The sequence below is a fragment of the Apium graveolens genome, unplaced genomic scaffold (assembly GCF_009905375.1).
Source record: "Apium graveolens cultivar Ventura unplaced genomic scaffold, ASM990537v1 ctg446, whole genome shotgun sequence".
Taxonomy (NCBI): domain Eukaryota; kingdom Viridiplantae; phylum Streptophyta; class Magnoliopsida; order Apiales; family Apiaceae; genus Apium; species Apium graveolens.
In genome coordinates this window covers 73,667-98,903 of record NW_027418546.1, presented here as the reverse complement: position 1 = coordinate 98,903, position 25,237 = coordinate 73,667, and the positions used below count along the sequence as shown (strand labels likewise).

The window sequence follows — 25,237 nt, the reverse complement described above, 5'->3', positions numbered from 1 at the left end:
ACATAGCTTTATATGCGGATCGATGCAATGATTACCAGATATTTGCAAAAGTTTTGTTGCTAACAGGGTTCTGATGTTTTGTGTTCTGTTCGTCCGCCGTTCATGTGTACATGTGATTTTGCTTCAAAAAAATTTAGGGCAATTGATAAAAATAAGAGCAAAAGCTGTCTTTGATGCAGTGGCTAGTTCTTTCCACGGGTGGGGGTGCAGTTATAAGGCCCATTAACTGGTACACAATTTTCTCGTTCGTATTTTGAATGTTTTCAAACTTGAGTTATCATGTCTCATTTATATAGACATCAGTTCAGTTGTGTATTTTGTGTCTTCAGGAGACACATGCAAAACGGAATTAGTGTGCGGTTAGATGTGCCTTTGGAGCCTTAGCTCAAAGGATTACATCTGTCGGAACTGAATCTCGGCCCCTGCTGCATGACGAATCTGGCCATTCTTATGCAAAGGTGTGTGCACATTACTTGCAAGTTTTCACTTTAGTCGCATAAATATAATTTTGTTTTAAAAAGAGACGTATTCTCGTGGTGTTATAGTTAACTGTCGTTTCAAGAGTTACTTTGTTGCATATTAAGTATAAAAATATAATTTTGTTTTAAAAAGAGGCGTATTCTCGTGGTTTCCTTAGAAAGTATGTCGATAATCAGTAGCCCGAACAACTGCCACTTTTGTGTTAATTTCTTACTTGTTCTAGCTGATTCACTTATAAAATCTTGACCATATTTTATAGTATGTTAGAAGCTTGCCGTCCTGGTCTAGACAAGTATACCAGAGATTCAATGCTTATGACTCTCTTCCCAGTATATAACTCTTAAAATTAAGAATAGAAGCTTTTTAAGATGTAGTACTTTGAATAAGTTTCCATCTCTTAATAATGGGTAGATGACTCCAATCAATCTGCAGGTATTGAGGCAAAACTGGGTTATAAAGATGCCTGCAATGTCACGCCAACTGCAATTGCAATAGAGGTTGATAACTCCTGGTGGCGGGGCTGCTCCTTCGACGCCGTCCTGGATCTTTCGCCGCTGTAGAGGTGTAGCTGTGGTTGGGTTCCTACAAAACAACACCGGAAGGGGGGTTGGAGTCCCGCGGCGCCTCCGGCGTGAGAGTAAGAACTAGCTTTTTGGGAAGATGAAGATGAATATGAATGTAAGGTTGCTGTGTGTGTATATGAGTGTGAGAGAGTGATTAACCCCAAAACCTCACCTTCTTGGGCTATTTATAGCTCAAGAGTAGGGTTTTGGGGTTGGTACCTTCGAATCGTAGCCGTTGGTTCTGGGAGCGGAGGGCACCTGGCGGGAGTGGATGCTTTACACGCGTCAGCGCGGGACTGGTCGAGGAATGTTTTGAGGATCCTCTGACACGTGCCCTGATTATTCCCATGATTGATGTGTGACAGTTGTCCCCGTCACGTGCTTGGGCCAACGTCTCACGTGTTGGGGTTTATCAAGGTTCCGCTTACGGGACTAAGCTGGCCAGGAGTGGTAGTGTGCGGGACTACCCCTTCTAGGAGCTGCGTAGAGTTATGAGCCTAGGAGTAGGCATTCCCGGAGCTGCATGGAGTTAGGAGCTTAGGAGTAGGCCTCCCAGGAGCTGCCTGGAGTTAGGAGCTTAGGAGTAGTCCTCCCAGGAGCTGTATGGAGTTAGGAGCTTAGGAGTAGTCCTCCCAGGAGCTGTATGGAGTTAGGAGCTTAGGAGTAGTCCTCCCAGGAGCTGTATGGAGTTAGGAGCTTAGGAGTAGTCCTCCCAGGAGCTGTATGGAGCTGAAGGCCTAGGAGTAGTTCTCCCAGGAGCCATATGGACTATCATGTGCCCCCCACTCCCTTATGCAGATTTTCTGGATGGGGGAGTGAATTTGAGTATGTTTGTAGAACATGAGTTTTTGATTGTTTTGTTAAAAGAGCTTGAGCTTTTCTTGCCCCCAGTCCGGAGTTCGTTGAGTTCAGCGAATCCGGACTAAGGTGGTTGTCTTTAGCAGGAGTTGAGCTTTTCTTGCCCCCCAGTCCGGAGTTCGTTGAGTTCAGCGAATCAGGACTAAGGTTGTTGGCTTTAGCAGGAGTTGAGCTTTTCTTGCCTCCCAGTCCGGAGTTCGTTGAGTTCAGCGAATCAGGACTAAGGTTGTTGTCTTTAGCAGGAGTTGAGCTTTTCTTGCCCCCAGTCCGGAGTTCGTTGAGTTCAGCGAATCAGGACTGAGGTTGTTGTCTTTAGCAGGAGTTGAGCTTTTCTTGCCCCCCAGTCCGGAGTTCGTTGAGTTCAGCGAATCAGGACTCAGATTGTTGTCTTTAGCAGGAGTTGAGCTTTTCTTGCCCCCCAGTCCGGAGTTCGTTGAGTTTAGCGAATCAGGACTCAGGTTGTTGTCTTTAGCAGGATTTGAGCTTTTCTTGCCCCCCAGTCCGGAGTTCGTTGAGTTCAGCGAATCAGGACTGAGGTTGTTGTCTTTAGCAGGAGTTGAGCTTTTCTTGCCCCCAGTCCGGAGTTCGTTGAGTTCAGCGAATCAGGACTGAGGTTGTTGTCTTTAGCAGGAGTTGAGCTTTTCTTGCCCCCAGTCCGGAGTTCGTTGAGTTCAGCGAATCAGGACTGAGGTTGTTGTCTTTAGCAGGAGTTGAGCTTTTCTTGCCCCCCAGTCCGGAGTTCGTTGAGTTCAGCGAATCAGGACTCAGGTTGTTGTCTTTAGCAGGATTTGAGTTTTTCTTGCCCCCCAGTCCGGAGTTCGTTGATTTATGTAGTCCGGACTTGGAAGTTGAAACGGTTTTGGGGAATTTCCCCCCAATTATTTGAATTATTACAGCTGTTATAGATGGAGAGAAGTGCCGTAATTATGATAAGCATTAAATACTGTGAGGGATGAGTGGTTGGGATTGTGCCACGTGGCGTGGCGATTAGGTTTTTTACCACGGCTATAAAAGGCGGTCCTTCCCCTCTTTCTTGTTTTTTTATCTTCTTTATCTTTTCTGTTTCTCTTGCTTTCCTTTCTTTTTCCTCCGTTTCTTTTTCCGGCGGTGGTTCTCGGAGAAGCTCCAGGTTCTATTGCTGTTTGCTTGGCCGTCCTCAACTTCTCCGTTATCTCTACTTTGTAAGCTTTTTTCCCTTGCTTTTCTGTTTTTTGTTCCATTCTTTCAATTTGCTGGTGTGTTGTATTCTTTATTTGTGCTATTGTGTTTGTTTTTGTTGGATGTTTTTGTATGTATGTGTATATATGTGTGTTTTTGTCTATGTTTTGGTTTTTGATTTTGTTTTGATAGTGTTTCTGGAATTAGGGTTTTATGTTGGGGTCCGGACTCGGATAACTAGTCCGGACTTATAGGGTAGGTTTTGGAGGTCGTAATTGGTTGTTGTTTTTGTGTTGTTTTGATATCTAAGTTCGGAGTAACAGGCTAGGGTTGTTTGTTTGGATTCGGGGGTCTCCAGATTGTAAGGTTTTGACTTGTAATAAAATTGAATCGTAGGGTAGTCCGGACCATGTAGCTTCAAAGATAATAAACTGTAGGAGTTTTAGACTAACCTTTGTAACTTGTTTTAGGTTTATGGTCCGGACTAAAGCTCTCGCCAAGGCGTTCATAACTTGTTATCCGGGGCCATCTAGTTCAGATTCTGTGTCTTCTGCTGATTCTGAACGGGTTGGGATGGGGAAGAGGGCTTCGACTTCGGATTCTGAGGCAATAACGAAGCTTACGGTTGCTAAAATATCTTCAAGAAAGGTACCTTGTAGTCCAGAGGGGCTGTGGGTGGAGAATCTTGGTTATTTTGTTACTAAGAGCGAGGAGATAGAAAACAGTTTTTATTTTAGGAGCATTAGGTCCGGATATGCTAGGCAGGAGAATGCTGGCCCAGGGTCTTATGATAGGGAAGCTTTTGACAGGAAGTTTGCGAACAGCATAGTGGCTAAGGAGCACTATGAGTTGAAGGATGAGTATTCTGGGCTAGATAATGAAGCCCAGGATTCGGCGGTCCGGGCTGCTTTTCAGTTGGATCGCCGGATTGAGTGGAGGTGGCCGACTCCGGACGAGAGGGCTCATCATAGGCCGGCTGATGGCTTCGTTCCCGTATGGTTGGAGCATCTCCGGTCTGGATGGAATCCACACTGGCATTTGTTTCTAAAACATTTGTGCAAATATGTGTACAAGATCTCTCCAATGCAGATAACGCCTAATGGAATAAAGTGGATGACTTGGTTCATTGCCACCTGCAATCAGTTTAAAGTTCAGCCCACTTTCAAGCTGTGGCATCACATTTTTCATTTAGTCCGGTCTAGCCAGTTCCCGTTATATGAGCTTCGGTTCCGGGCTCCGGAGTGTGGATATGGTGGTTCTTATAGGCCCGTTATTCAGCAGTCTTCGCTGAAGTTTTGGAATGGTGAGTTGATCATGCTCCGGGGTTTGGACTTGCACTATCTACCCCATATAGCTTCGGAAGGAGTCCGGACTCGCTTCCGCAGGGATGTGCTCCGGGGTGAAGCTCTCCGGTTAATTTTTGCATTTTGTGAATGTCTGGGTTTCCAGATGACCCGAGACACCTTTATGAATCATAGAACTTTGCATAGGCTGGGCTGTAAGTAGTTTTATTTCTTGTCCGGACCTTTTAGATGTTTCTTATCTGTTCCCATTTGTTGCTGCTTCTTGTTTTTGACTTGTGTTTTTTGTTTGCTTCTTGCAGGTTTACCACATTATAATCCGGACATGTCGTCCTCCGCTTATAGTGATGCTCTGAAGGGTTTGGGCAAGGCTTTCAAGTTGCCAAAAAAGAATGCTGTTGGTGGATCCGGATCGAACGCCTCGGCCGAGGAGGGGTCACAGAGCAATGCCGTTCCCAATCCGGAGGTTGAAGTTCATGTGAACCAATCCACTCCGGAGCATAATGTTGAGTTGGATATGGGTAATGAGTTTGACAATCTTGAGGATCTGGGTCCTATCGGGGAGGTTCCGGGTGCTGATTCTGGGCGGAGGAGGAAGAGGCTCCGGACTGTTGGGTCGAAACCTCCTAGGGCTGAAAATTATGAAGCTGGATCTGGGTCCGGGGCTGGCAAAGGGAAAGCAGTTGATGTTGATAGTCCGGATAAAGACGGTCCGGCGCTGGAGGAGAAGGTGGCTCGCTTCATGGCTGGGATTCCGAGTCAAGCTCAGTGGAGTAAGATGAATGAGTCCGGATTTGATGCCACTATGAAGGAGTGTTCCCGGCTCTGGGGTCAGGTATTTTCTTTCATTTCTTGCTTCTTGTTTACTGTGTTATTTTGACTTAGAATATTTTTCTAAGTTTATATGTATTTTGTAGCTTGGCGGATATATGGCCGGATCCGCCTCTCTTGCTTATAATGAGATTAAGGGTTTCCGGAGCTCTGTTGCTGACAAGGATGCTGAGATTAGTCGGCTCCGGGACCAAATCATTGAGAAGGATAACTCTTTGTCCGGGTTGAACAAGAATCTGAATGAAGTGACTATCCGGGCTGATAACGCGGAGAGGGAGGTTTCTGATTTAAAATCCGAATTGGCAGAGCTCCGGAGGCAAATGTCTGCTGTTCGCCCGGAGGCTGAGGTTATCGATGTGTTTAAAAGATCTGAGGAGTACGATAGGGCCCTTGCCAATGCTGGTGCTCCGGAGATAGCTCGCTGCTGGCTGGTTGCTGAGCGACATATCAAGACTAATCCGGAGGCCGATTGGGATAGCTTCGTCTCCGAGTTTATCAAGGCTAAGGAAGACATTGAGCTTGGATTGGGGGAACCGGAGCCATTTGACGGCCCTTGTCCCAGTTTCATTCCTCCCAGTGCTCCGGACGCTTGACTTTCTATTTGTAAAACTGCTACTGCTACTTATTTGAGACTTGATAATATTTGGTTCTTGTAATATTTTTTGTACTTTGGTCCGGGCTTGTTTTGAGGCCGTTGAATTTGTAATGAATGATTTCCTTGACGCTATTTTGCTTTGTTTCTGTGGTTTGTTTTTGCCTTAGAATATTTTTCCAAGTAGAATTTTGCTCTAGTCCTGACTGATCTTCTTGTCCGGACTAGTGTAGGATTTTGAGTTAGAAAATTAATTCTAAGTAAAAGTGGTTGCACTAGTCCTGACTAATAGCTTGTCCGGACTAGTGGCTGGTTTTAGTTAGAGAATTAATTCTAAGTAAAAGTGGTTGCTCTAGTCCTGACTAATAGCTTGTCCGGACTAGTGGCTGCTTTTAGTTAGAAAATTAATTCTAAGTAAAAGTGGTTGCTCTAGTCCTGACTGACAGAATGTCCGGACTAGTGGTTGCTTTTAGTTAGAAAATTACTTCTAAGTAAAAGTGGTTGCTCTAGTCCTGACTAACAGAATGTCCGGACTAGTGGTTGCTTTTAGTTAGAAAATTACTTCTAAGTAAAAGTGGTTGCTCTAGTCCTGACTAATAGCTTGTCCGGACTAGTGGCTGCTTTTAGTTAGAAAATTAATTCTAAGTAAAAGTGGTTGCTCTAGTCCTGACTAATAGCTTGTCCGGACTAGTGGCTGCTTTTAGTTAGAAAATTAATTCTAAGTAAAAGTGGTTGCTCTAGTCCTGACTAACAGCTTGTCCGGACTAGTGGTTGCTTTTGAAAATATGCAAGTTAAAGAGAAAGCTTTTAACTGATCATTCATACAATATAGAAGGAGAAACATTTTGGTTGCTTGCCAATATTGGCTACAAGTTTTTTGGTTGCTTTGTTTGCTTTACTACTGGTAGAATTTCCTTAGCCTTAGTCCATGCCAAGTGTTTGGGACTTCTGAGTCATCCATGTTCAAGAGCTTGTAGGTTCCTGGCCTGAGAACTTCTTTGATCTTGTATGGTCCTTCCCATTTAGGCATTAACTTTCCGGTGTTTGTGGGATCTGATGCTTCTGTGTCTCGAAGGACTAAGTCCCCAATTTGGAAGTTTTTGACTCTTGACTTCTTACTGAAGTGCTCTCTTGTTTTCTCCTTGTATTTTTCCATCCTTTGTACAGCTTGGTCCCGGACCTCATCAATTAGTTCCATGTTTGTTTTGAGTCCTTCTTCGTTTGCTTCTTCTTCAAAGTTTATTGCTCTGTGTGAAGGAGAGCCCACTTCAATAGGCAGCATTGCTTCTGTTCCATAAGCTAGTTTGAATGGAGTTTCTCCTGTGCTTGTCCTTGGGGTTGTCCTGTAGGACCAAAGTACGCTTGGTAGTTCTTCTGGCCACTTACTTTTGCTTTCCTTGAGTCTTTTCTCGATACCTCGGAGCAGGATTCTATTCGTTACTTCTACTTGGCCATTTCCTTGGGGATATGCCACTGATGATTTTTTGTGCTTGATTCCGCGCTCTTGTAGGTAGGACTCGAACTCTGATCCAATGAATTGAGGTCCGTTGTCGGATACTAGGACTCGTGGTATTCCGAATCTCATCAAAATGTTGTCCATAAACTTTATGCAGTCTTGCTGGTTGATTGTCCTCATTGCTTTTGCTTCAACCCATTTTGTCATGTAGTCAATAGAGACTAGTAGGTACCTGAGGTCTCCTTTTGCTCGGGGGAATGGTCCCATGATGTCAATACCCCAAACAGCAAAAGGGATAGGTGACAGGACTGAGGATGGTAGGACTGGGCTTATCCGGGATACGTTGCTGAATAGTTGGCACTCCTTGCACTTCTTGACGAATTGTATTGCATCCTGATGAATTGTTGGCCAGTAGTAGCCTTGTCTTATGATCTTATGAGCTAGGGCTTTTGCAGACATGTGGTCTCCGCATATTCCTTCATGCACTTCTGCCAAGCAGTACTTTGCTTCTTCTGGGCTAATGCACTTCAGGATAGGAGAGGAGAAGGTCCTGCGGTAGAGTACTCCTTCTTCGAGGAAGAACTTGGCTGCTTTTGCTTTCAATCTTTGAGCTTTTCCTTTATCTTCTGGGAGGTCCCCTTTTTCCAAGTAATTTATAAAGGGAGTCATCCAATTTTGAGTGCTTTCTATTTCCAAGACCTCTCCGGATTCAATGGATGGTTTGTGGAGCTCTTCGAAGTAGACTGAGCAGTCTAGGTCTGATGAATTCCGGACTAATTTGGATAGAATATCCGCTTCTTCATTTTCTTCTCGGCATATTTGGAGGACTTGGTGGCTTGGGATTGAGGCTAAGTAGCTCTGAACCAGTGCTTGGTACTTCGCCAGAGTAGGGTCCTTTGCTATGTATTCTCCGTTTGTTTGCTTGACCACTATTTGGGAATCGCTGTAGATTTTTAAGTCCTGGACCCTTAGAGTCCGGGAGAGCTTTAGTCCTGCGATCAGCGCCTCATATTCTGCTTGATTGTTTGTTGCCGGGAAGTTGAAGGATATAGCTGTCTGAATCTTGAATCCTTCTGGACTCCTGAGTATGAGCCCGGCTCCTGACCTCTCGGTTGTTGAAGAACCATCTACCTTTAAGGTCCAGGCTCCCGGACTGATTTCCTTTTTTGGCTCCTGATCCATATCCATTGGTTCTTGGTCTTCTTCTGGGAAGTTGCATTCGATTATGAAATCTGCGAGAACTTGAGCTTTGATTGCAGTCCTGGGAATGAAGCTTAGGTTGAACTGGCTCAATTCCACAGCCCAATTAACAAGCCTTCCCGAGATTTCTGGCTTGTGGAGTATTTTCCTTAGTGGTTGATTTGTTACTACTTTGATCTCCCTCCCTTGGAAGTAGTGTCTGAGTTTCCTTGATGTTGTAACCAAAGCAAAAGCAAACTTCTCCAATCTTGGGTATCTTGTTTCTGCATCTTTTAGGACTTGGCTTACGTAGTAGACTGGTTGCTGTGTTCCATTTTCTTCCCTGATCAGGGCAGCTCCTACGGCTTGTGCTCCTGCTGATAAGTATAAGTAGAGAGGCTCTTCTGGCTTGGCTTTAGTTAGGACTGGTGGCTGAGAGAGGTAAGTTTTGATTTCCTCGAGTGCTTTCTGGCACTCTGGGCTCCAGTTTACCTCTTTCTTGTTGGTTGCTCCTTTGAGTAGATCAAAGAAAGGTAAGCACCTCTCTGCTAGTCTTGAGACAAATCTCCTGAGTGCTGCTAGTGATCCTGCTAGCTTCTGCACATCTTTTTGTGTCCTTGGAGCTTTCATCTCCTGGATCGCTTTTATTTTCTCCGGATTGGCTTCTATGCCTCTGCTGCTGATCATGAACCCTAGGAACTTCCCTGCTCCTACTCCGAAGGTGCATTTCTCTGGGTTTAGCTTGAGTTGGTTCTTCCTTAGATTTTCAAAGCATTCCTTCAGATCTTCCACATGCCCTTGTATAGTTGTTGATTTGGAAATCATGTCATCGACATAGCATTCCAAGTTTCTCCCAATCTGGGACTTGAATATCTTGTTCATGGCTCTTTGGTAAGTGGATCCTGCGCTGGTAAGCCCGAAGGGTAGCATCACATAAGCATAGACTGCTCTGTGAGTTATGAATGCTGTCTTAGGGATGTCCTTCGGGTTCATTTTTATTTGGTTGTATCCGGAGAAGGCGTCCATGAAACTTAGCATTACATGTCCTGAGGTTGCATCTATCAGCTGATCAATGTTTGGAAGGGGATACGGGTCCTTCGGGCATGCATTATTTAGGTCAGTGTAGTCCACGCACATTCTCCATTTGCCGTTGGGCTTCTTAACCATGACCACATTAGCTAGCCACTCCGGATATTTGATTTCTTTGATGATTCCTGCGTTGAGTAGCTTTTCTACTTCTTCGTCAATGGCTCTCTGCCTCTCCGGAGCAAAGTTTCTTCTCTTCTGCTTTACTGGTTTTTTGTTGGGGTTGACATCCAAGCTGTGCATTGCTATGGACTCATGTAGTCCTGGCATGTCTCTTGAACTCCAGGCAAAAACATCTCTGTACTCCCGGAGCAGGGATACTAGTTTCTCCTTGAAGGACTCCTCGAGTCCCGACCCAACTTTCACTTTTTTGCTAGGATCGCTTTCATCTACCTGGACTTCTTCTGTTTCAACTGCTGCTTCAATTTTTGCTTGTTCTTTGTTTGTAATCATTTGATGAATCCGGGCTTCAGAGTTCTTCTTCAGATAGTTGTTTGCTTGTTCAGGTTCTTCGGTTGCTTGCATGGTCGGACCAGGCTTATCTGGGACTCGATTTGTCTTATCTACTACCATGACTTGGTTGCTTGCCAGTTCTTCTGGACTTGCGTTGTTTGCTTCTTCTCTTGCCCGGGGTCGGTGTTTCTTCATGCTTTGTTGCTTGCGAAGGACCGTAGCCTTCCTCTTGTTATCTTGATGAGTTTCTGCCATAATTAACCCCTGGTTGTAGCATGTTTCGGCAACTCCCCAATCTCCTTTAATCTCTCCGACTCCCGTCGGGGTTGGAAACTTAATCTTGAGATGGGAGATTGAAGTTATTGCTTGCATCATAGTTAGAGCTGATCTGCCGATGATCCCGTTATATGAGGAAGGAGCGTTGATCACATAAAATTTGATGACATGAGTCACTTGGTTAGGAGCAGATCTAAAAATGACTGGCAGATACAAAGTTCCTTGGATCGGGACTAAGTTGTGGCCGAAACCATAGAGTGGGTCTTCTCGACATTCATTTGAGCGGACGCTCCCTAACTGCATTCTATCCACTGTGTGCTTGAAGAGAATATTTACTGAGGAGCCATTGTCTATAAGCATTCTTCTTACTTCATTATCAAAGATGTCCAGAGTGACAACCAAAGATGCGTTGTGATGAGGGTTGACTCCTTCATAGTCCTTGCTGCTGAAGGATATCACCAGGTCTGGGAGTGATTGGATTGAAAGTACTTCTTCGCCGAAGGCCGGGCTCCTGGGTGGGGAGTAGGATCCGCCTAGGACCACATTGACTATATTCTTTCCTTTCTTCTGTGCTTCTCCTCTACTGTTGTCCCGAACTAAGTACTTGTTCATATTCCCCTTTTTCACTTGGTCCTCAATGAAGTACTTTAGTGATAAGCAATTCTCGGTTTTGTGGCCATGGGTCTCGTGATAATCACATTGCCTATTGTAGGGCCTGCTCTCCGGAGGAGTTTGCATTGGCTTCGGAGGATAATAGAAAGGTTTGTCTTTGACTTCTTTCAAGATTTCTTCCCGGGTCATGTTGAGAGGAGTCCAGTCCGGCTCCTGCTTCGGCTCCCGAGCTTGCTTCACGGGTCCTGGGTCGCTGTTCGACTCCTGCTTAGGACCAAGTCTTTGGAAAACCGGATTTGCTTGTCTTTCTTGGCTATGGTTGCTTTGCTTGAATTTCTTGTCCTGATGGTAACCTCCTTTCGGTCGGTCATCATTGTTTTTACTCCTGAACCCTCCATTCCGGGTCATTCTCATTGCTTGGAGCACGTCTGTCTCCTTAATGAATCTGGCGGCCATGGAATAAGCTGCTGCCAGACTTTGCGGCTCTTTATTGATTAGCTCCACAATATACCTTTCGTTGTGCTCTGGGTCCAGATTTCTTCTAAAAATGCTTAAAGCTTCCCTCTCATCCAGATTTGAAACTTTATTGATTGCTTCCTGGAACCGGCGCATGTATGCAGATAGGGATTCATTGTCGTGCTGCCGGATTGTCTCCAGGTGACACATGTGCATTTCGTGCGTTTTGTTCGCCCGAAATCTCCTGAGGAAAGAGGCTCGAAATTCCTTCCAGGAATGGATGCTGCGGGAGGGGATTCTGCTGAACCATCTCTGGGCCCCTCCCTTAAGTGTTGAAGCGAAGAACCTTGATTTCGTCAAGTCATTGTAGTAGTATATCTGCGCTATCTGTTCAAAGTAGTTCAAGTGCTCCTTCGGGTCTCCCAGACCATCAAAGGAGTCAAAGTTGTAATGTTTCAAGTCCCGCTGCCGGGGGATAGCTTCTAAGGAGTAGCTGAAAGGAGTGAGTGTTTCTCCAATCTCCACTCCTGAGTCTCTGTCCATCTTCCTCTGCAATTCATAGATCATGTCTTTTAGGTCCTTCTGCTTCTCTTCTTCTTCATCATCAGAAATCAGCTCCGGAGTGGGTTCTCTCCGGGTTCTTTTGCTCCTAGGCTTGGTCAACAGCTTCTCTTCTTCTAATTGTATTCTTTTTTGGATCTTTAGCTCGAGCTTTGCTTCTTCTTCTTTCCTGATTTGCTCCCGGACTTCTTCCAACTTTCTCTGTTTAGCAGCTTCTGCTTCTTTTTTGCCTTGATCTTTTTTGCTTTTCTTCCCCTTGGCTCCAATGCGGTCGAACACCGACCTCTTTGATTGCTGGGAGTCCCCGGATTCCTCCGGCTCCTCCTCTAGTTCTGCCTCTTCTTGGAGGCGGGTCTGCTCCTGTCTGTATAGTCTGATTGCTTCTGCTAGTTCATCGCTTGTAAGGTTAGCCATGTGCTCTTCGGCTACCGGGACATTTGTGTACTTGTACTGATTGAGCTCTATGAGGGTTCTGGCATCCCTTGTGTTTACAATTCTCTCCACTACGGGAGTGTGTAGTGGTTGCTCCTGGAATGTTTCTCTCTCGGCTCCTGGGTCGAGAGCCTGGGAGTGGTCCGGATCCTGGACCTGAGCACTAGCAGATGGCCTCCCAGAGGTATTCTTTCCTGGTCTTGCCATTTCTCAACAGCACCAACAACAAATGATAACAATATGGCACAGAGAATATCGGTCTAAGGTTGCTTTATGAAATTTGCAGAAACTACCCAAAATAACGACAAATACTAGCAAATAGCTTCCTGGGAGCAGTTCAACCGATTTTATGGGACTATTCAACGATGAAGTACAACGCAAAGTTATATTCAAACTAGAACAATAACGATTAAAACTAACGATAGCTCACACAAACGTGGCTTAACCAACAAAATGAGCTCACACAAACGTGGCCTAAAGTAACGAGCGCATACAAACGTGGTCGATATGAGCAACATTCATGTTTACGTAAAGGGTTGTTTGCTTGAGTTCTTACAAGTTTGAATAAATGGACTCTTTGAAGAGTTTGCTGATGAAGGTGAATCCAGGGGCACCGAGACCCAAGGATGGAGAGCCCCTCCTTCTAGCGCCAAATGATAACTCCTGGTGGCGGGGCTGCTCCTTCGACGCCGTCCTGGATCTTTCGCCGCTGTAGAGGTGTAGCTGTGGTTGGGTTCCTACAAAACAACACCGGAAGGGGGGTTGGAGTCCCGCGGCGCCTCCGGCGTGAGAGTAAGAACTAGCTTTTTGGGAAGATGAAGATGAATATGAATGTAAGGTTGCTGTGTGTGTATATGAGTGTGAGAGAGTGATTAACCCCAAAACCTCACCTTCTTGGGCTATTTATAGCTCAAGAGTAGGGTTTTGGGGTTGGTACCTTCGAATCGTAGCCGTTGGTTCTGGGAGCGGAGGGCACCTGGCGGGAGTGGATGCTTTACACGCGTCAGCGCGGGACTGGTCGAGGAATGTTTTGAGGATCCTCTGACACGTGCCCTGACATGATAGTCCATATGGCTCCTGGGAGAACTACTCCTAGGCCTTCAGCTCCATACAGCTCCTGGGAGGACTACTCCTAAGCTCCTAACTCCATACAGCTCCTGGGAGGACTACTCCTAAGCTCCTAACTCCATACAGCTCCTGGGAGGACTACTCCTAAGCTCCTAACTCCATACAGCTCCTGGGAGGACTACTCCTAAGCTCCTAACTCCAGGCAGCTCCTGGGAGGCCTACTCCTAAGCTCCTAACTCCATGCAGCTCCGGGAATGCCTACTCCTAGGCTCATAACTCTACGCAGCTCCTAGAAGGGGTAGTCCCGCACACTACCACTCCTGGCCAGCTTAGTCCCGTAAGCGGAACCTTGATAAACCCCAACACGTGAGACGTTGGCCCAAGCACGTGACGGGGACAACTGTCACACATCAATCATGGGAATAATCAGGGCACGTGTCAGAGGATCCTCAAAACATTCCTCGACCAGTCCCGCGCTGACGCGTGTAAAGCATCCACTCCCGCCAGGTGCCCTCCGCTCCCAGAACCAACGGCTACGATTCGAAGGTACCAACCCCAAAACCCTACTCTTGAGCTATAAATAGCCCAAGAAGGTGAGGTTTTGGGGTTAATCACTCTCTCACACTCATATACACACACAGCAACCTTACATTCATATTCATCTTCATCTTCCCAAAAAGCTAGTTCTTACTCTCACGCCGGAGGCGCCGCGGGACTCCAACCCCCCTTCCGGTGTTGTTTTGTAGGAACCCAACCACAGCTACACCTCTACAGCGGCGAAAGATCCAGGACGGCGTCGAAGGAGCAGCCCCGCCACCAGGAGTTATCAGAGGTGTTCCTCTCTTTTTCTCATATCTCAATGTCAGGTATATCCTATGCGTATGTGCACATTAAAATCTCTTATACTTCAAGGCTGTTGTATTGCTTGTAATAATTGTATTCTGGGTGGTCAATGCCTGTATGACATTGTCATCTCATCTTTTGCAGGTGATATTGCAGGTAAGCTCCAATCCGAGTTAAATTTGTATGTGGCTAGGAAGCAGGGATTCTTCGGGTCACCCAACGAATCCCGTATCCTCATGCACCCCCGTATCGGATACTCGGATTCTCGTGGACACTCCAATGTTCAATATTTTTAAAAATTCTCAACTAAAATACATATTTTTTTAATATTTATACTACATATATAAGTAATTTTAGTTTAAATTCCTGTTTTGTAGATGCTTATATCATGTATGTGATACAATTTGTATAAAACTATTAGTTTTGTTAATAGATTTCATCATTTATAACATCAAATATATATATTTATAATAAATATATGAATATATGTGCCGTATCCCCTGCACCCGAATCCCCAAATTATTTTATTTACCGAAATTATGTATCCCCGCACTACGCACCCGCACCCGTATCCTTGCTTCTTATGTATACGGGGACTCCAAGTTAAACGAAACCAGCTTTTCGTTTGATTTCAGGGTAACATTACTCAAGCTTTCGAGGGCCAAAAGTATGGCATGTTATTAGTGCTAACGAATTGTTTAGGACTGAAATGATTCCGACAATTTCTTGGCGCATCTCTAACAATTTTTTATTTTTTTTAATCGTAGTTAACCCGCAGCCGCTACCCTTCGGATGGGTACGCGACTCACTATGTTTCAGGAGATATAATCATAAATTCTCCTCCCGTGAGATTCGAACCTGTGACCAAACCAACTGAACCAATATTTACGGACCATCTCTAACAATTTAAATTATCATTTGTCGCAAATTTTCTGTGGGTATTGTTTGTGGGAGATTGAATTATTGTTTGTGACAAATTTTGTGTGGATGATATGTGGGAGGGGTGAGAGACCTTGTCTTATTTCAGCTTATCATTTGATCTTGTATTTGTTGGACGTTATTTTCTCTGATCAGATGTTGTTGGATGTTACTTTCTCAAATCTTATCATGATAACGAGCAAAGTTAATTAGCCGAAAATTGTGAAAATTAACTGTTTTGGCTTAAATGAAATAAATAAATTTTGCTGAAGAAAATATAGAGTATGAACTCGTCTAAATTTAGCAGTGGTGTATTTTTCGAATGGAATGAAAGAGTTGAGTTATATGGAGAATACTTTATTTTTTTTGTTTATTTTTTTATATCTCTTATTCAAAATGGATGTGTTATGTTAATGAAATAAAATTTTGGATATAGAAAAAAATGATTTTTTTTTCACATAACATATACGTATGTTATGCACAAATTACAGACTTTTATATTTAGTGTTCTATAATAATTATTACATTATTTATTAAAATTTTAAATGTGTTATTTAAAATTAAAATGTGTTTATGAGAATTTTTGATGCAATTGAAAAAAAATAGTAAATAAATATTTGCATAACACATATAATTATAAAATATACTAGTGCCCGTTTGAGCCAAACTCTTGAATAGAATAATAATATTATATACTGGGTCAAGAAAAAAAATTAAATTATCAAATTTTATTGGGTTAATTATCAAATTAGTTACTAAAATTAGTTAAGTATATCAAGTGGGAAAAGCTACGATTACACTCAAAGTAAATGCTCTAAAACTAATATTTAGCAACTATAATCAACTATAAATATATATGTAATGCAAGTTAGACGTATAACATAATTTTAATACAACATCATTTACTGTCTTTATAAACCTAGAAAAACTAACAAAAAAATTAGAAAAATTAACAAAGTGTACCGACTTTAGCGTTATCAGATAAATGACCAACTTATAAACAAACTCACTTTGATAACTAATTTGATAATAAACTCAAATTTTATTTATGAATCCGAATATATTTTACGAGTAATTTTATAAAAAATTATAAAAATATAGAGAATACATAAAGTAACCGGTCAAGATTTTTTTTTTAGGGAATCCGCGTCCATTATCTTTTCGAGTATGCACTCTTTGGATATACATTGTGTAAATTCTACGTAACACACAATAGCCTGTAAATTGCGTAAAAGATATTTATGGGAAGAAGGTGTGACATATTCGGTGACATAATATATCGGGACACTCCTGTATAAAACAAACTTCATTTAATAGGAGATGGTATGTATGACTGTCCAGCACTGAGATACAGAGTGACTAGACAAACCATCCAAACCAGGCCTCCGAGAAATTGTATGGGAGGCTTTGTTAGGCATACCTATCAATCAATAAAAACACTAGTCAAAATCATTTTCATAGTACCAACAACAATTCACCAGTGACTCAGTGAGTATGCACATGTCTTTTTATCTCCTTTTTGTTTTCTACATACATTTTTTTCTCCCAATCAGAGCCCCCTTTTGTTCTTTTCCCTTCTTTAAGAGTTGTCTTTTCTTTTCTGCCTTTTTTTTTAATTTTGATTGATGCACTTCAATTCTGTGAATGATGGTGTGCGAGAATAGAGTTCTTGATCACTTTTAGAACTGTGTATTTTTTGTTATCGAAATCGAGCAGTATATCACTTCGGTGCACTCTTGTTACTCTTAGCGGAATTTGTGAGTTAAATTATCTCGAAATGCCTATTTACTAGCGGTATTTGTATTTTTATTACCGGTATTGAGTTGTAGATCACTTCAAATATTATGTGTAGATCATTTCTAATACTGTGTACTTTATTACCGAAAATTGTAGATCATTTCTAACGGTGTGAATTCTTGTTAGATTACTTCTAACACCGTGTATTCTGATTATAAGGACAACATTCTTGGACGAGTGATAAATCTTTTTTAACGGAAGTAGATAGTTAAAATATCCGAAAAGACTTGTTAATAAAACCCAAATCTATTGAACACTCTTACAATGGATTCACTCACATACTTGCAACACACAGTGCTAATGATGTGTGCAACTTTTAGTCTTTTACCATAACCCCTAGATTGAAAAGAGTTGAAGGAAAAGTTAAGATGTGCAAGCTGTTTGAAACTTATCTGCAGCACGTGATCCCACTTCTACACTATATTGTCTCTGCAACAAACATTTTACAATAATATTCATTGGAATTTTTGGAGATCCCTCCTGCACCTTTTTTTTTGTCTGGTGACTAGACTCTCCATCATTTTGTTGCATTATTTGCATTCTTGCAATACTTTTTTTTGTTGTTGCTAAATATGCTTGCAAAACCAATAATTTAGTTATCATTGTTATCAGGGTTCTCAATTAAGCAAAAAATACCCTGGGAGAGACCCTACTGCAATATAAGCTGGAGATAGAATAAGAACTTGTTTTTTTTCTATGTGAAGAGATGTTTGATCACAGCAGCATCACATGTAAGATACCTCACTTATCTTCAAGCATGTAGCTGCATGTTTACAGTTTACTGATATGCATGCATCTGTTTGTCTTCGATAATTCATCTGTTTTTATTTCGTATAGTAGTTTACTATAGCGCTTATGTATCATAAGAAGATGTTTGAGACTCTAGATAGGCTCATAAGCTGTTTATCTTCAATTTTTCGTAATAAAAGACTGGATTTGTATAGCCTGTTTCATAAAAATGTCAGAAGCTAAAGCATACATGCATGTAAGTTTAATCTTCGAGTAATTAGTTGCATCAATAGTAAACTTTAGTCCATGTTCTGGTTTTTATAACTATATTAAGTTTCTTGGTTTTTGCCAATGGTTAATTGCAGAAATCGAATTTAAATACTCATGCACTTACACGTCCACTAAACCTTGAACCCTCGACCTCTTATTACCAAGATAAGAAGGGGGTCTGCTATGCTACAAGCTCAAAGTCTGAAACTATATCAATTACCATCTTATGCTTTAAATTGTTCTACTGCACGGAGAAAAAAATATATGCAGACATATTGCCACGTATTAATGGAAAACCAGTGAAGTTCATGTATAAGAAAGTGCATAATTATGGGGTCATCTCATATGTTGTATAGAAGCCAGTTCTCATGATTGAACAGGATTAAAAGAACAATTACAAAAGTCTTCCAATATATATTGTCTGTCAACATCTGGTGTGTCTGAAAGTAAGCTTTCATTCTGTTTATTTATTTAGGACTAACAATAAGTTTTGTTGGGAAGTTTTTACCCTTGCAGTATACCTCACAATATTGGTTAACAATAGCCTTATTCCAACTAGTTAAGTTCACACTTTGTAGAGCCAGACAGAACCTGATCTCTTCCCCTTACAGCATCCTCTTAATTATGAAACATTTGAAGTGCACAAAGTAGGATGAAAAGCTTCATGTTAAAACGCACATGAGATGGTTTTCATTACAAGTACTAAAATCTCTGGATACACTTTCGGTTGTTAGACTACGTTCTTGCATTTTTCAGTCATGGATGTCTAGGTCTGGTGGAATGTGTGAAAGATCATGAAGAGAAACAATGTAATGTTTTATACAGAGCTATGTCCTGATAATGTGTATTATTTGTTACAGATCTTCAGTTTGGGACATCATGGCTGCAGTTACGTTCTCCCTGCTTGTGTGAGAATGCTAGCATAATTCTTCAACTAGGGTTCCTAGGATTCTTACTACTCTACTTCGTGTCAAAAATTGTTTTACGTTTGGGAGAAAATAAAACAAATGCATATTCTGGAGAAAAATATAAAATGGAAGCAACGGTTGGCCTTTCCTACAAGGTTTGCCTAGTTTGTTCCATTTTGTTGCTGGGATCTCTTGTAGCAAATCTATTTGTACCACAAAGTATAAGAGGGACAGAATGCGAGACTCCAGATCCAGTTCTTGCCTCCGGGATCTTGCAAGCAATAGCATGTGCTATTACATTGATTGCACTGTACAAAGTAAAGAAGAACAAGTGCAACAAGTATCCCTTGTTTCTGAGACTCTGGTGGATGTGCAGCTTCATAATTTCTCTTACACAAGTAGTTCTCGAGGCTCATTATGCACTTATATACCACGTCGACATCACAATACCTAATTACGTCGACTTCTTTGGTCTTATTGCATGTACCTGCCTACTGGTTATCTCAGTTCGAGGAAAGACTGGTATCGTCATCACCTTGCCAAGTGGTATCAGTGAGCCACTTCTAAATGGAGATTCTGCAAAGAATGCAGATGAGAAAAGGGACTGTCCATATGGCAAAGCCACTCTTCTACAACTCGTAACCTTTTCTTGGCTCAACCAGTTGTTTGCAGTTGGGATCAAGAAACCCCTTGACCAAGATGAAGTTCCAGATGTAGACATCAAAGACTCTGCTGGATTTCTATCACGTTCATTTGATGAAAGCTTAAACTATATTAGGGACAGAGATGGAACTACAACCCCATCTATATACAGGGCTATCTATAATTTTGGTAGGAACAAAGCAGCAATTAATGCATTTTTTGCAGTGATCAGTGCTATAGCATCATATGTTGGCCCCTACCTTATTAATGACCTTGTAACATTCCTTAATGAAAAGAATACCCGTAGCTTAAAGAGCGGATACCTACTTGCACTTGGTTTCCTTAGTGCAAAAATTGTTGAGACAGTAGCGCAAAGGCAGTGGATCTTTGGTGCTCGCCAGCTAGGCCTTCGGGTTCGAGCTGCTCTGATTTCTCACATTTACAAAAAAGGCCTTGTTTTATCAAGTCAATCCTGTCAAAAGCACACAAGTGGAGAAATCATCAACTATATGAGTGTTGACATCCAAAGAATCACTGATTTCATGTGGTACATAAACATAATCTGGATGCTGCCTATTCAAATTACATTGGCTATACTTATTTTGCACACAAATCTAGGAATGGGATCCTTGGTGGCATTAGCAGCAACAATGGTAGTAATGACAATCAACATACCAATGACTAAAGTCCAGAAGGGATACCAATCTAAGATAATGGACGCGAAGGATGATCGAATGAAATCTACTTCAGAAATTCTTCGAAACATGAAGACACTGAAACTTCAAGCATGGGACAGTCATTATCTTCAAAAGCTAGAAAACCTCAGGCAAACAGAGTACAAATGGCTTTGGAAGTCGCTTAGGCTACAAGCTATATCGGCCTTTATATTTTGGGGATCACCAACATTCATTTCTGTTTTAACTTTTGGCGGATGCGTTCTTATGGGGATTCCACTTACAGCTGGGAGAGTGTTATCTGCATTGGCTACATTTAGAATGTTACAAGATCCTATCTTTAACCTGCCTGATCTCCTGTCCGTGATTGCACAGGGGAAAGTTTCTGCAGATAGAATTGCTTCATACCTCCAAGAAGAAGAAATTCAGACAGGTTCAATTGAATATGTTTCTCGTGATAAAACTGAATTTGACATTGAGATCGAACGTGGAAAATTTAGCTGGGATATGAAATCAACACGTGCAACTCTTGATGGAATACAATTACAAGTAAAGAGAGGAATGAAGGTGGCTATCTGTGGTACTGTAGGGTCAGGAAAGTCTAGTTTGCTGTCAAGCATACTAGGAGAAGTTACAAAGGTGTCTGGGACGGTAAAAGTGAGTGGTACAAAGGCTTATGTTCCTCAGTCCCCATGGATACTGACAGGAAATGTTAGAGAGAACATTCTCTTTGGAAATTCTTATGATAGCACCAAATATGATAGAACAATCCAAGCATGTGCTTTGATCAAGGATTTTGAATTATTTTCCACCGGTGATTTGACAGAGATTGGAGAAAGAGGGATTAATATGAGTGGAGGCCAGAAACAAAGAATACAAATTGCTCGTGCAGTCTATGACGATGCTGATATTTATCTGCTTGATGACCCTTTCAGTGCTGTGGATGCGCATACAGGCAGACAACTCTTTGAGGTTAGTGGATGATGTTTTTGTCAAATTTGTGTATTTGGAGTCTCTGTTACAAGTAATCTTTGTTCAACTCCTAATATCAAAAGAATATTTATAACTTATGTATTTATGTACATAATATGAACAGGAGTGTCTAATGGGGATTCTCAAGGAGAAGACCATACTTTACGTCACTCACCAAGTCGAGTTTCTTCCAGCAGCAGACCTCATCCTGGTATGCTAAAAGACCCATCATCGAATCTGCTAATCAAGAAAATTGTATAGAATAAATAATAAATTTTTCTTTCACCTGGCAATGGTGAAACTTGTTAAGTTATTAGAGCTTTTTAAATATTGTGTGACAATAATAATAAGTTTTTTCACCTGGCAATAATAATTATGTGACAATTAGAGCTTTTTAAATACTGATATCTTTAAAGAACTCATGCGTAGATGTAGCAAGTATATAAGTGTGAATTGAAATAATTGACTTCCTATTTTTTAACAGGTGATGCAGGATGGTCGAATTGCACAAGCTGGTACGTTTGAAGAACTTATGAAGCAAAATATTGGATTTGAAGTTCTAGTTGGAGCTCATAGTCAGGCTTTAGATTCAGTCTTAACAGTAGAAAGTGCAAGTAGAGCACCTCAAAATGCATCAAACGATGGTGAATTAACTACAGAACCAACCTCGGTTGATGAATTTCCACACACTAAACAAGATTCAGAGCACAACCTTAGTGTAGAAATAAATGAAAAGGAAGGAAAATTAGTGAATGAAGAAGAAAGAGAAAAAGGAAGCATAGGAAAGGAAGTTTATCTGTCTTACTTGACCATTGTAAAAGGTGGTGCCTTAGTTCCGATTATACTTCTAGCCCAGTCATCTTTCCAAGTGTTGCAGATAGCCAGCAACTACTGGATGGCGTGGGCTTGTCCTACAGATGATGATGAAAAATTAACTGGGATGAATTACATACTACTTATTTATGTTCTGTTTTCTGTTGGAAGTTCACTTTGTGTGCTTGTACGAGCATCACTTGTGGCTATTACGGGCCTTGCAGCAGCAGAGAAGCTCTTTCACAACATGCTACACAGTGTTCTTCGTGCTCCTATGTCATTCTTTGACTCAACTCCTTTCGGAAGAATATTAAATCGGGTAAAAAAAGCTCTGGACAAAATTGCAAATTTTTACTTATTAACCTTGCAAGCACACGTATGTTTACATCTTCAGTATTGACATGTCAAACTATGATCTGTATAGAATTACAATGCGTACTTAATTGTTTACAGGCATCCACGGACCAAAGTGTACTAGACATGGAAATAGCAAACAGAATTGGTTGGTGTGCTTTCTCAATTATACAACTTATTGGCACCATTACTGTAATGTCCCAGGTGGCTTGGGAAGTATTCATCATCTTTATTCCAGTGACAGCCATTTGCATCTGGTACCAAGTAATGCATCTTTCTTATCTTCATTTCCTGCAATCCAAATTGATTAAACATGAGTTTATTTTTTAGATTGAAAAGTATCTGAATTTTATACCGGAAAGAGATGCAGGATAATTTAATAGCGACAGGAATGTGAACAAAATAAACTCTGAACAATAAGCACTGTCATTTATATTTTTTGATCTGATAATACATTAATGATGTCAGAAATATTATATACCAACTGCAAGAGAACTGGCACGCTTATCAGGGATAGAAAGAGCTCCAATACTCCACCACTTTGCAGAGTCACTGTCAGGAGCAGCAACTATTCGTGCTTTTGACCAAAAAAAGCGCTTTACTGATGCAAATCTTTGCCTGGTTGACAACCACTCGAGACCATGGTTTCATAATGTTGCAGCAATGGAGTGGCTTTCATTCAGACTGAACCAGTTATCCAATTTTGTGTTTGCCTTCTCACTGGTTTTACTTATCTCTCTCCCAGAAGGCATCATCGATCCAAGTAATTAAGCAGAACCTTATTTATGTTTCCATGTTCTTGGTTTCTGGATAATCTTTCTGTTCTTTTTATTTCGAAAAGACTATTGTCAAACACAGATAAACATTTGGAAATGGATATTTTTACAGGTATTGCAGGTTTGGCTGTCACATACGGAATCAATCTAAATGTTCTGCAAGCTTCAGTTATATGGAATATTTGCAATGCCGAGAATAAAATGATTTCAGTTGAAAGAATTCTTCAGTACTCCAATATTAGTAGTGAAGCACCTCTTGTGATTGAAGATTCTAGACCACCTAGCAACTGGCCAGAGACTGGAACTATTCGCTTCAAGAACTTGCAGGCAAGTCAACTGCAAACAAATTTTAAACAATCTAAGATCGATAGTAGAAGAAATGTGTTTAAAATAAAAGAAGAGTTTTCTTACCTAAATATAGAATGAATTAACTTGTTCTTTAATTAATGTATTAATAAACCAAATTATTTTCACTCACAGTGTTTGTTTTGCGTCGTTAAAATTTACAAGTTCTGTTTCAAGTATTTTTAGCAATATATGGATTTTGAAAAGAAAATCCAAATTTAAGAAGAATCATACTTGCAGTACAATTGTTTATACATGGTTGTGCTTGCAGATTCGTTATGCTGAACATCTACCATCTGTCCTGAAAAATATAACCTGCACGATTCCTGGAAAGAAGAAAGTTGGAGTGGTAGGAAGGACTGGGAGTGGAAAATCAACCCTCATACAAGCCATCTTTCGGGTTGTTGAACCCAGAGAAGGAAGCATAATTATCGATAATGTAGATATATGCAAGATAGGTCTCCATGACTTGAGATCAAATCTTAGCATCATTCCGCAGGATCCAACTATGTTCGAGGGAACAGTTAGAGGAAACCTTGACCCACTGCAGCAATACTCTGATACTGAAATTTGGGAGGTATGCTTTCTGTTCTGCGTATACAAACAAGTCAATGTAATTATATCGATCCACATCTAAGACTGTCAGTACAAAGTGTCAATTTTGTTAATATGGAAATCAAACAACCAAGTAACTCCTAGATATGCTTCTTTTGTTAAAATGAATCCCTGTTGATCAAGTAGTAAAATTATCAGTAAGGATCTGCTGGAAGAACCATAGAGCATTTTTACGATGATAGCTTAATATCATTGTCAGTAACATAGCTCTATATTTTGCAGGCTCTAGACAAATGTCAGCTAGGAGACATAGTTCGGGCAAAGGACGAGAAGCTGGATTATACAGGTCAGATACATTACTTTCGTTAAGGATGCAACATCTTTTAGAAAGGCCTCCTCTTAATACCTAAAATTTAGGATAGTTTGTAACTTAACAATATTTATTTATGCCATTTCTGGGACGGTGCTAGTGTTGCGAACGTAACCTTGTCTTATGGATTTGCAGTTGTTGAGAATGGTGAAAATTGGAGTGTTGGACAAAGGCAGTTATTCTGTCTTGGAAGAGCATTGCTTAAAAAAAGCTCCATTCTAGTTCTAGATGAAGCAACAGCTTCTGTAGACTCAGCAACTGACGGGGTATTACAAAAAATTATCAGTCAAGAGTTTAAAGACCGAACCATTTTGACAATAGCTCACAGAATCCACACAGTTATTGACAGCGATTTTGTATTAGTCCTTAGTGACGGTAAGCCTATGATCATACATCACATATTACTGTTTTTGTATCAGATGCATACATTTAACTTATATAATTTTACTAAATTTTTTTTATTATGTATCCATTATCAGGAAGAATAGCAGAGTATGACACTCCAGCAAGGCTGCTAGAGAGAGAGGATTCATTCTTCTCAAAGCTCATCAAAGAGTACTCCATGAGTTCACAAAGTTTCAGCAGCTTAGCAAAGTAGCTCGTAAAATGCAACGAAAGTCTCTGCCTGGTACAATATCAGTCATAAACTACAATAGCCATGCATAATGGTACTAAATGGTCTCTCTCAGATACATGCTGAAGTTTCCGAAATTTCCTTCAGACAATGAAGAAAGTTGTCTAGCAGGCATAACAAGATAATACCAGTAAGTGATAAAATGGTGTCTATGAGATGATCAAGTAGAGAATGTACCACTTTACAGTGTATTACAAAACAGTTTAACTATGATGTGCCAAGAATACTTCTGAGATGAATGCTAAACATCATATAACTAAAATTCCTCTTGAAAT

The 25,237-nt window shown here is 41.2% G+C and overlaps 2 protein-coding genes across 3 annotated transcripts; both read left to right on the top strand.

The window, feature by feature from the left end:
- Positions 1 to 2,951: 2,951 nt before the first annotated feature.
- On the top strand, positions 2,952 to 5,863 carry LOC141701861 (uncharacterized). Its single transcript, XM_074505473.1, has 3 exons — positions 2,952 to 3,082; positions 4,663 to 5,195; positions 5,278 to 5,863. The coding sequence occupies exons 2-3, from the start codon at positions 4,686 to 4,688 to the stop codon at positions 5,782 to 5,784; spliced, it is 1,017 nt and encodes a 338-aa protein (XP_074361574.1). The 5' UTR covers positions 2,952 to 3,082; positions 4,663 to 4,685; the 3' UTR covers positions 5,785 to 5,863.
- Positions 5,864 to 16,471: 10,608 nt separating this feature from the next.
- LOC141701860 (putative ABC transporter C family member 15) lies at positions 16,472 to 25,236 on the top strand. 2 transcript variants are annotated; one of them, XM_074505472.1, is made up of 12 exons: positions 16,472 to 16,611; positions 17,533 to 17,651; positions 18,780 to 21,115; positions 21,240 to 21,326; positions 21,600 to 22,247; positions 22,382 to 22,546; positions 22,751 to 23,045; positions 23,171 to 23,385; positions 23,675 to 23,980; positions 24,241 to 24,304; positions 24,464 to 24,703; positions 24,808 to 25,236. In XM_074505472.1, the coding sequence occupies exons 2-12, from the start codon at positions 17,627 to 17,629 to the stop codon at positions 24,924 to 24,926; spliced, it is 4,500 nt and encodes a 1,499-aa protein (XP_074361573.1). In that variant the 5' UTR covers positions 16,472 to 16,611; positions 17,533 to 17,626; the 3' UTR covers positions 24,927 to 25,236. The 2 variants fall into 2 exon arrangements, with proteins under 2 accessions (XP_074361573.1, XP_074361572.1); XM_074505471.1 differs by lacking the exon at positions 16,472 to 16,611 and adding an exon at positions 17,268 to 17,421.
- Position 25,237: the final 1 nt, after the last annotated feature.

Bases quoted from the DNA above. Each gene is read 5' to 3' on its own strand.
- LOC141701861 (XM_074505473.1), top strand. From the start codon at position 4,686: ATGTCGTCCTCCGCTTATAGTGATGCTCTGAAGGGTTTGGGCAAGGCT. The intron at 5,196-5,277 runs GTATTTTCTTTC...TGTATTTTGTAG, and splicing joins GTTCCCGGCTCTGGGGTCAG to CTTGGCGGATATATGGCCGG.
- LOC141701860 (XM_074505472.1), top strand. From the start codon at position 17,627: ATGTTTGATCACAGCAGCATCACAT. The intron at 21,327-21,599 runs GTATGCTAAAAG...ATTTTTTAACAG, and splicing joins CAGCAGCAGACCTCATCCTG to GTGATGCAGGATGGTCGAAT. The intron at 22,248-22,381 runs GTAAAAAAAGCT...AATTGTTTACAG, and splicing joins TCGGAAGAATATTAAATCGG to GCATCCACGGACCAAAGTGT.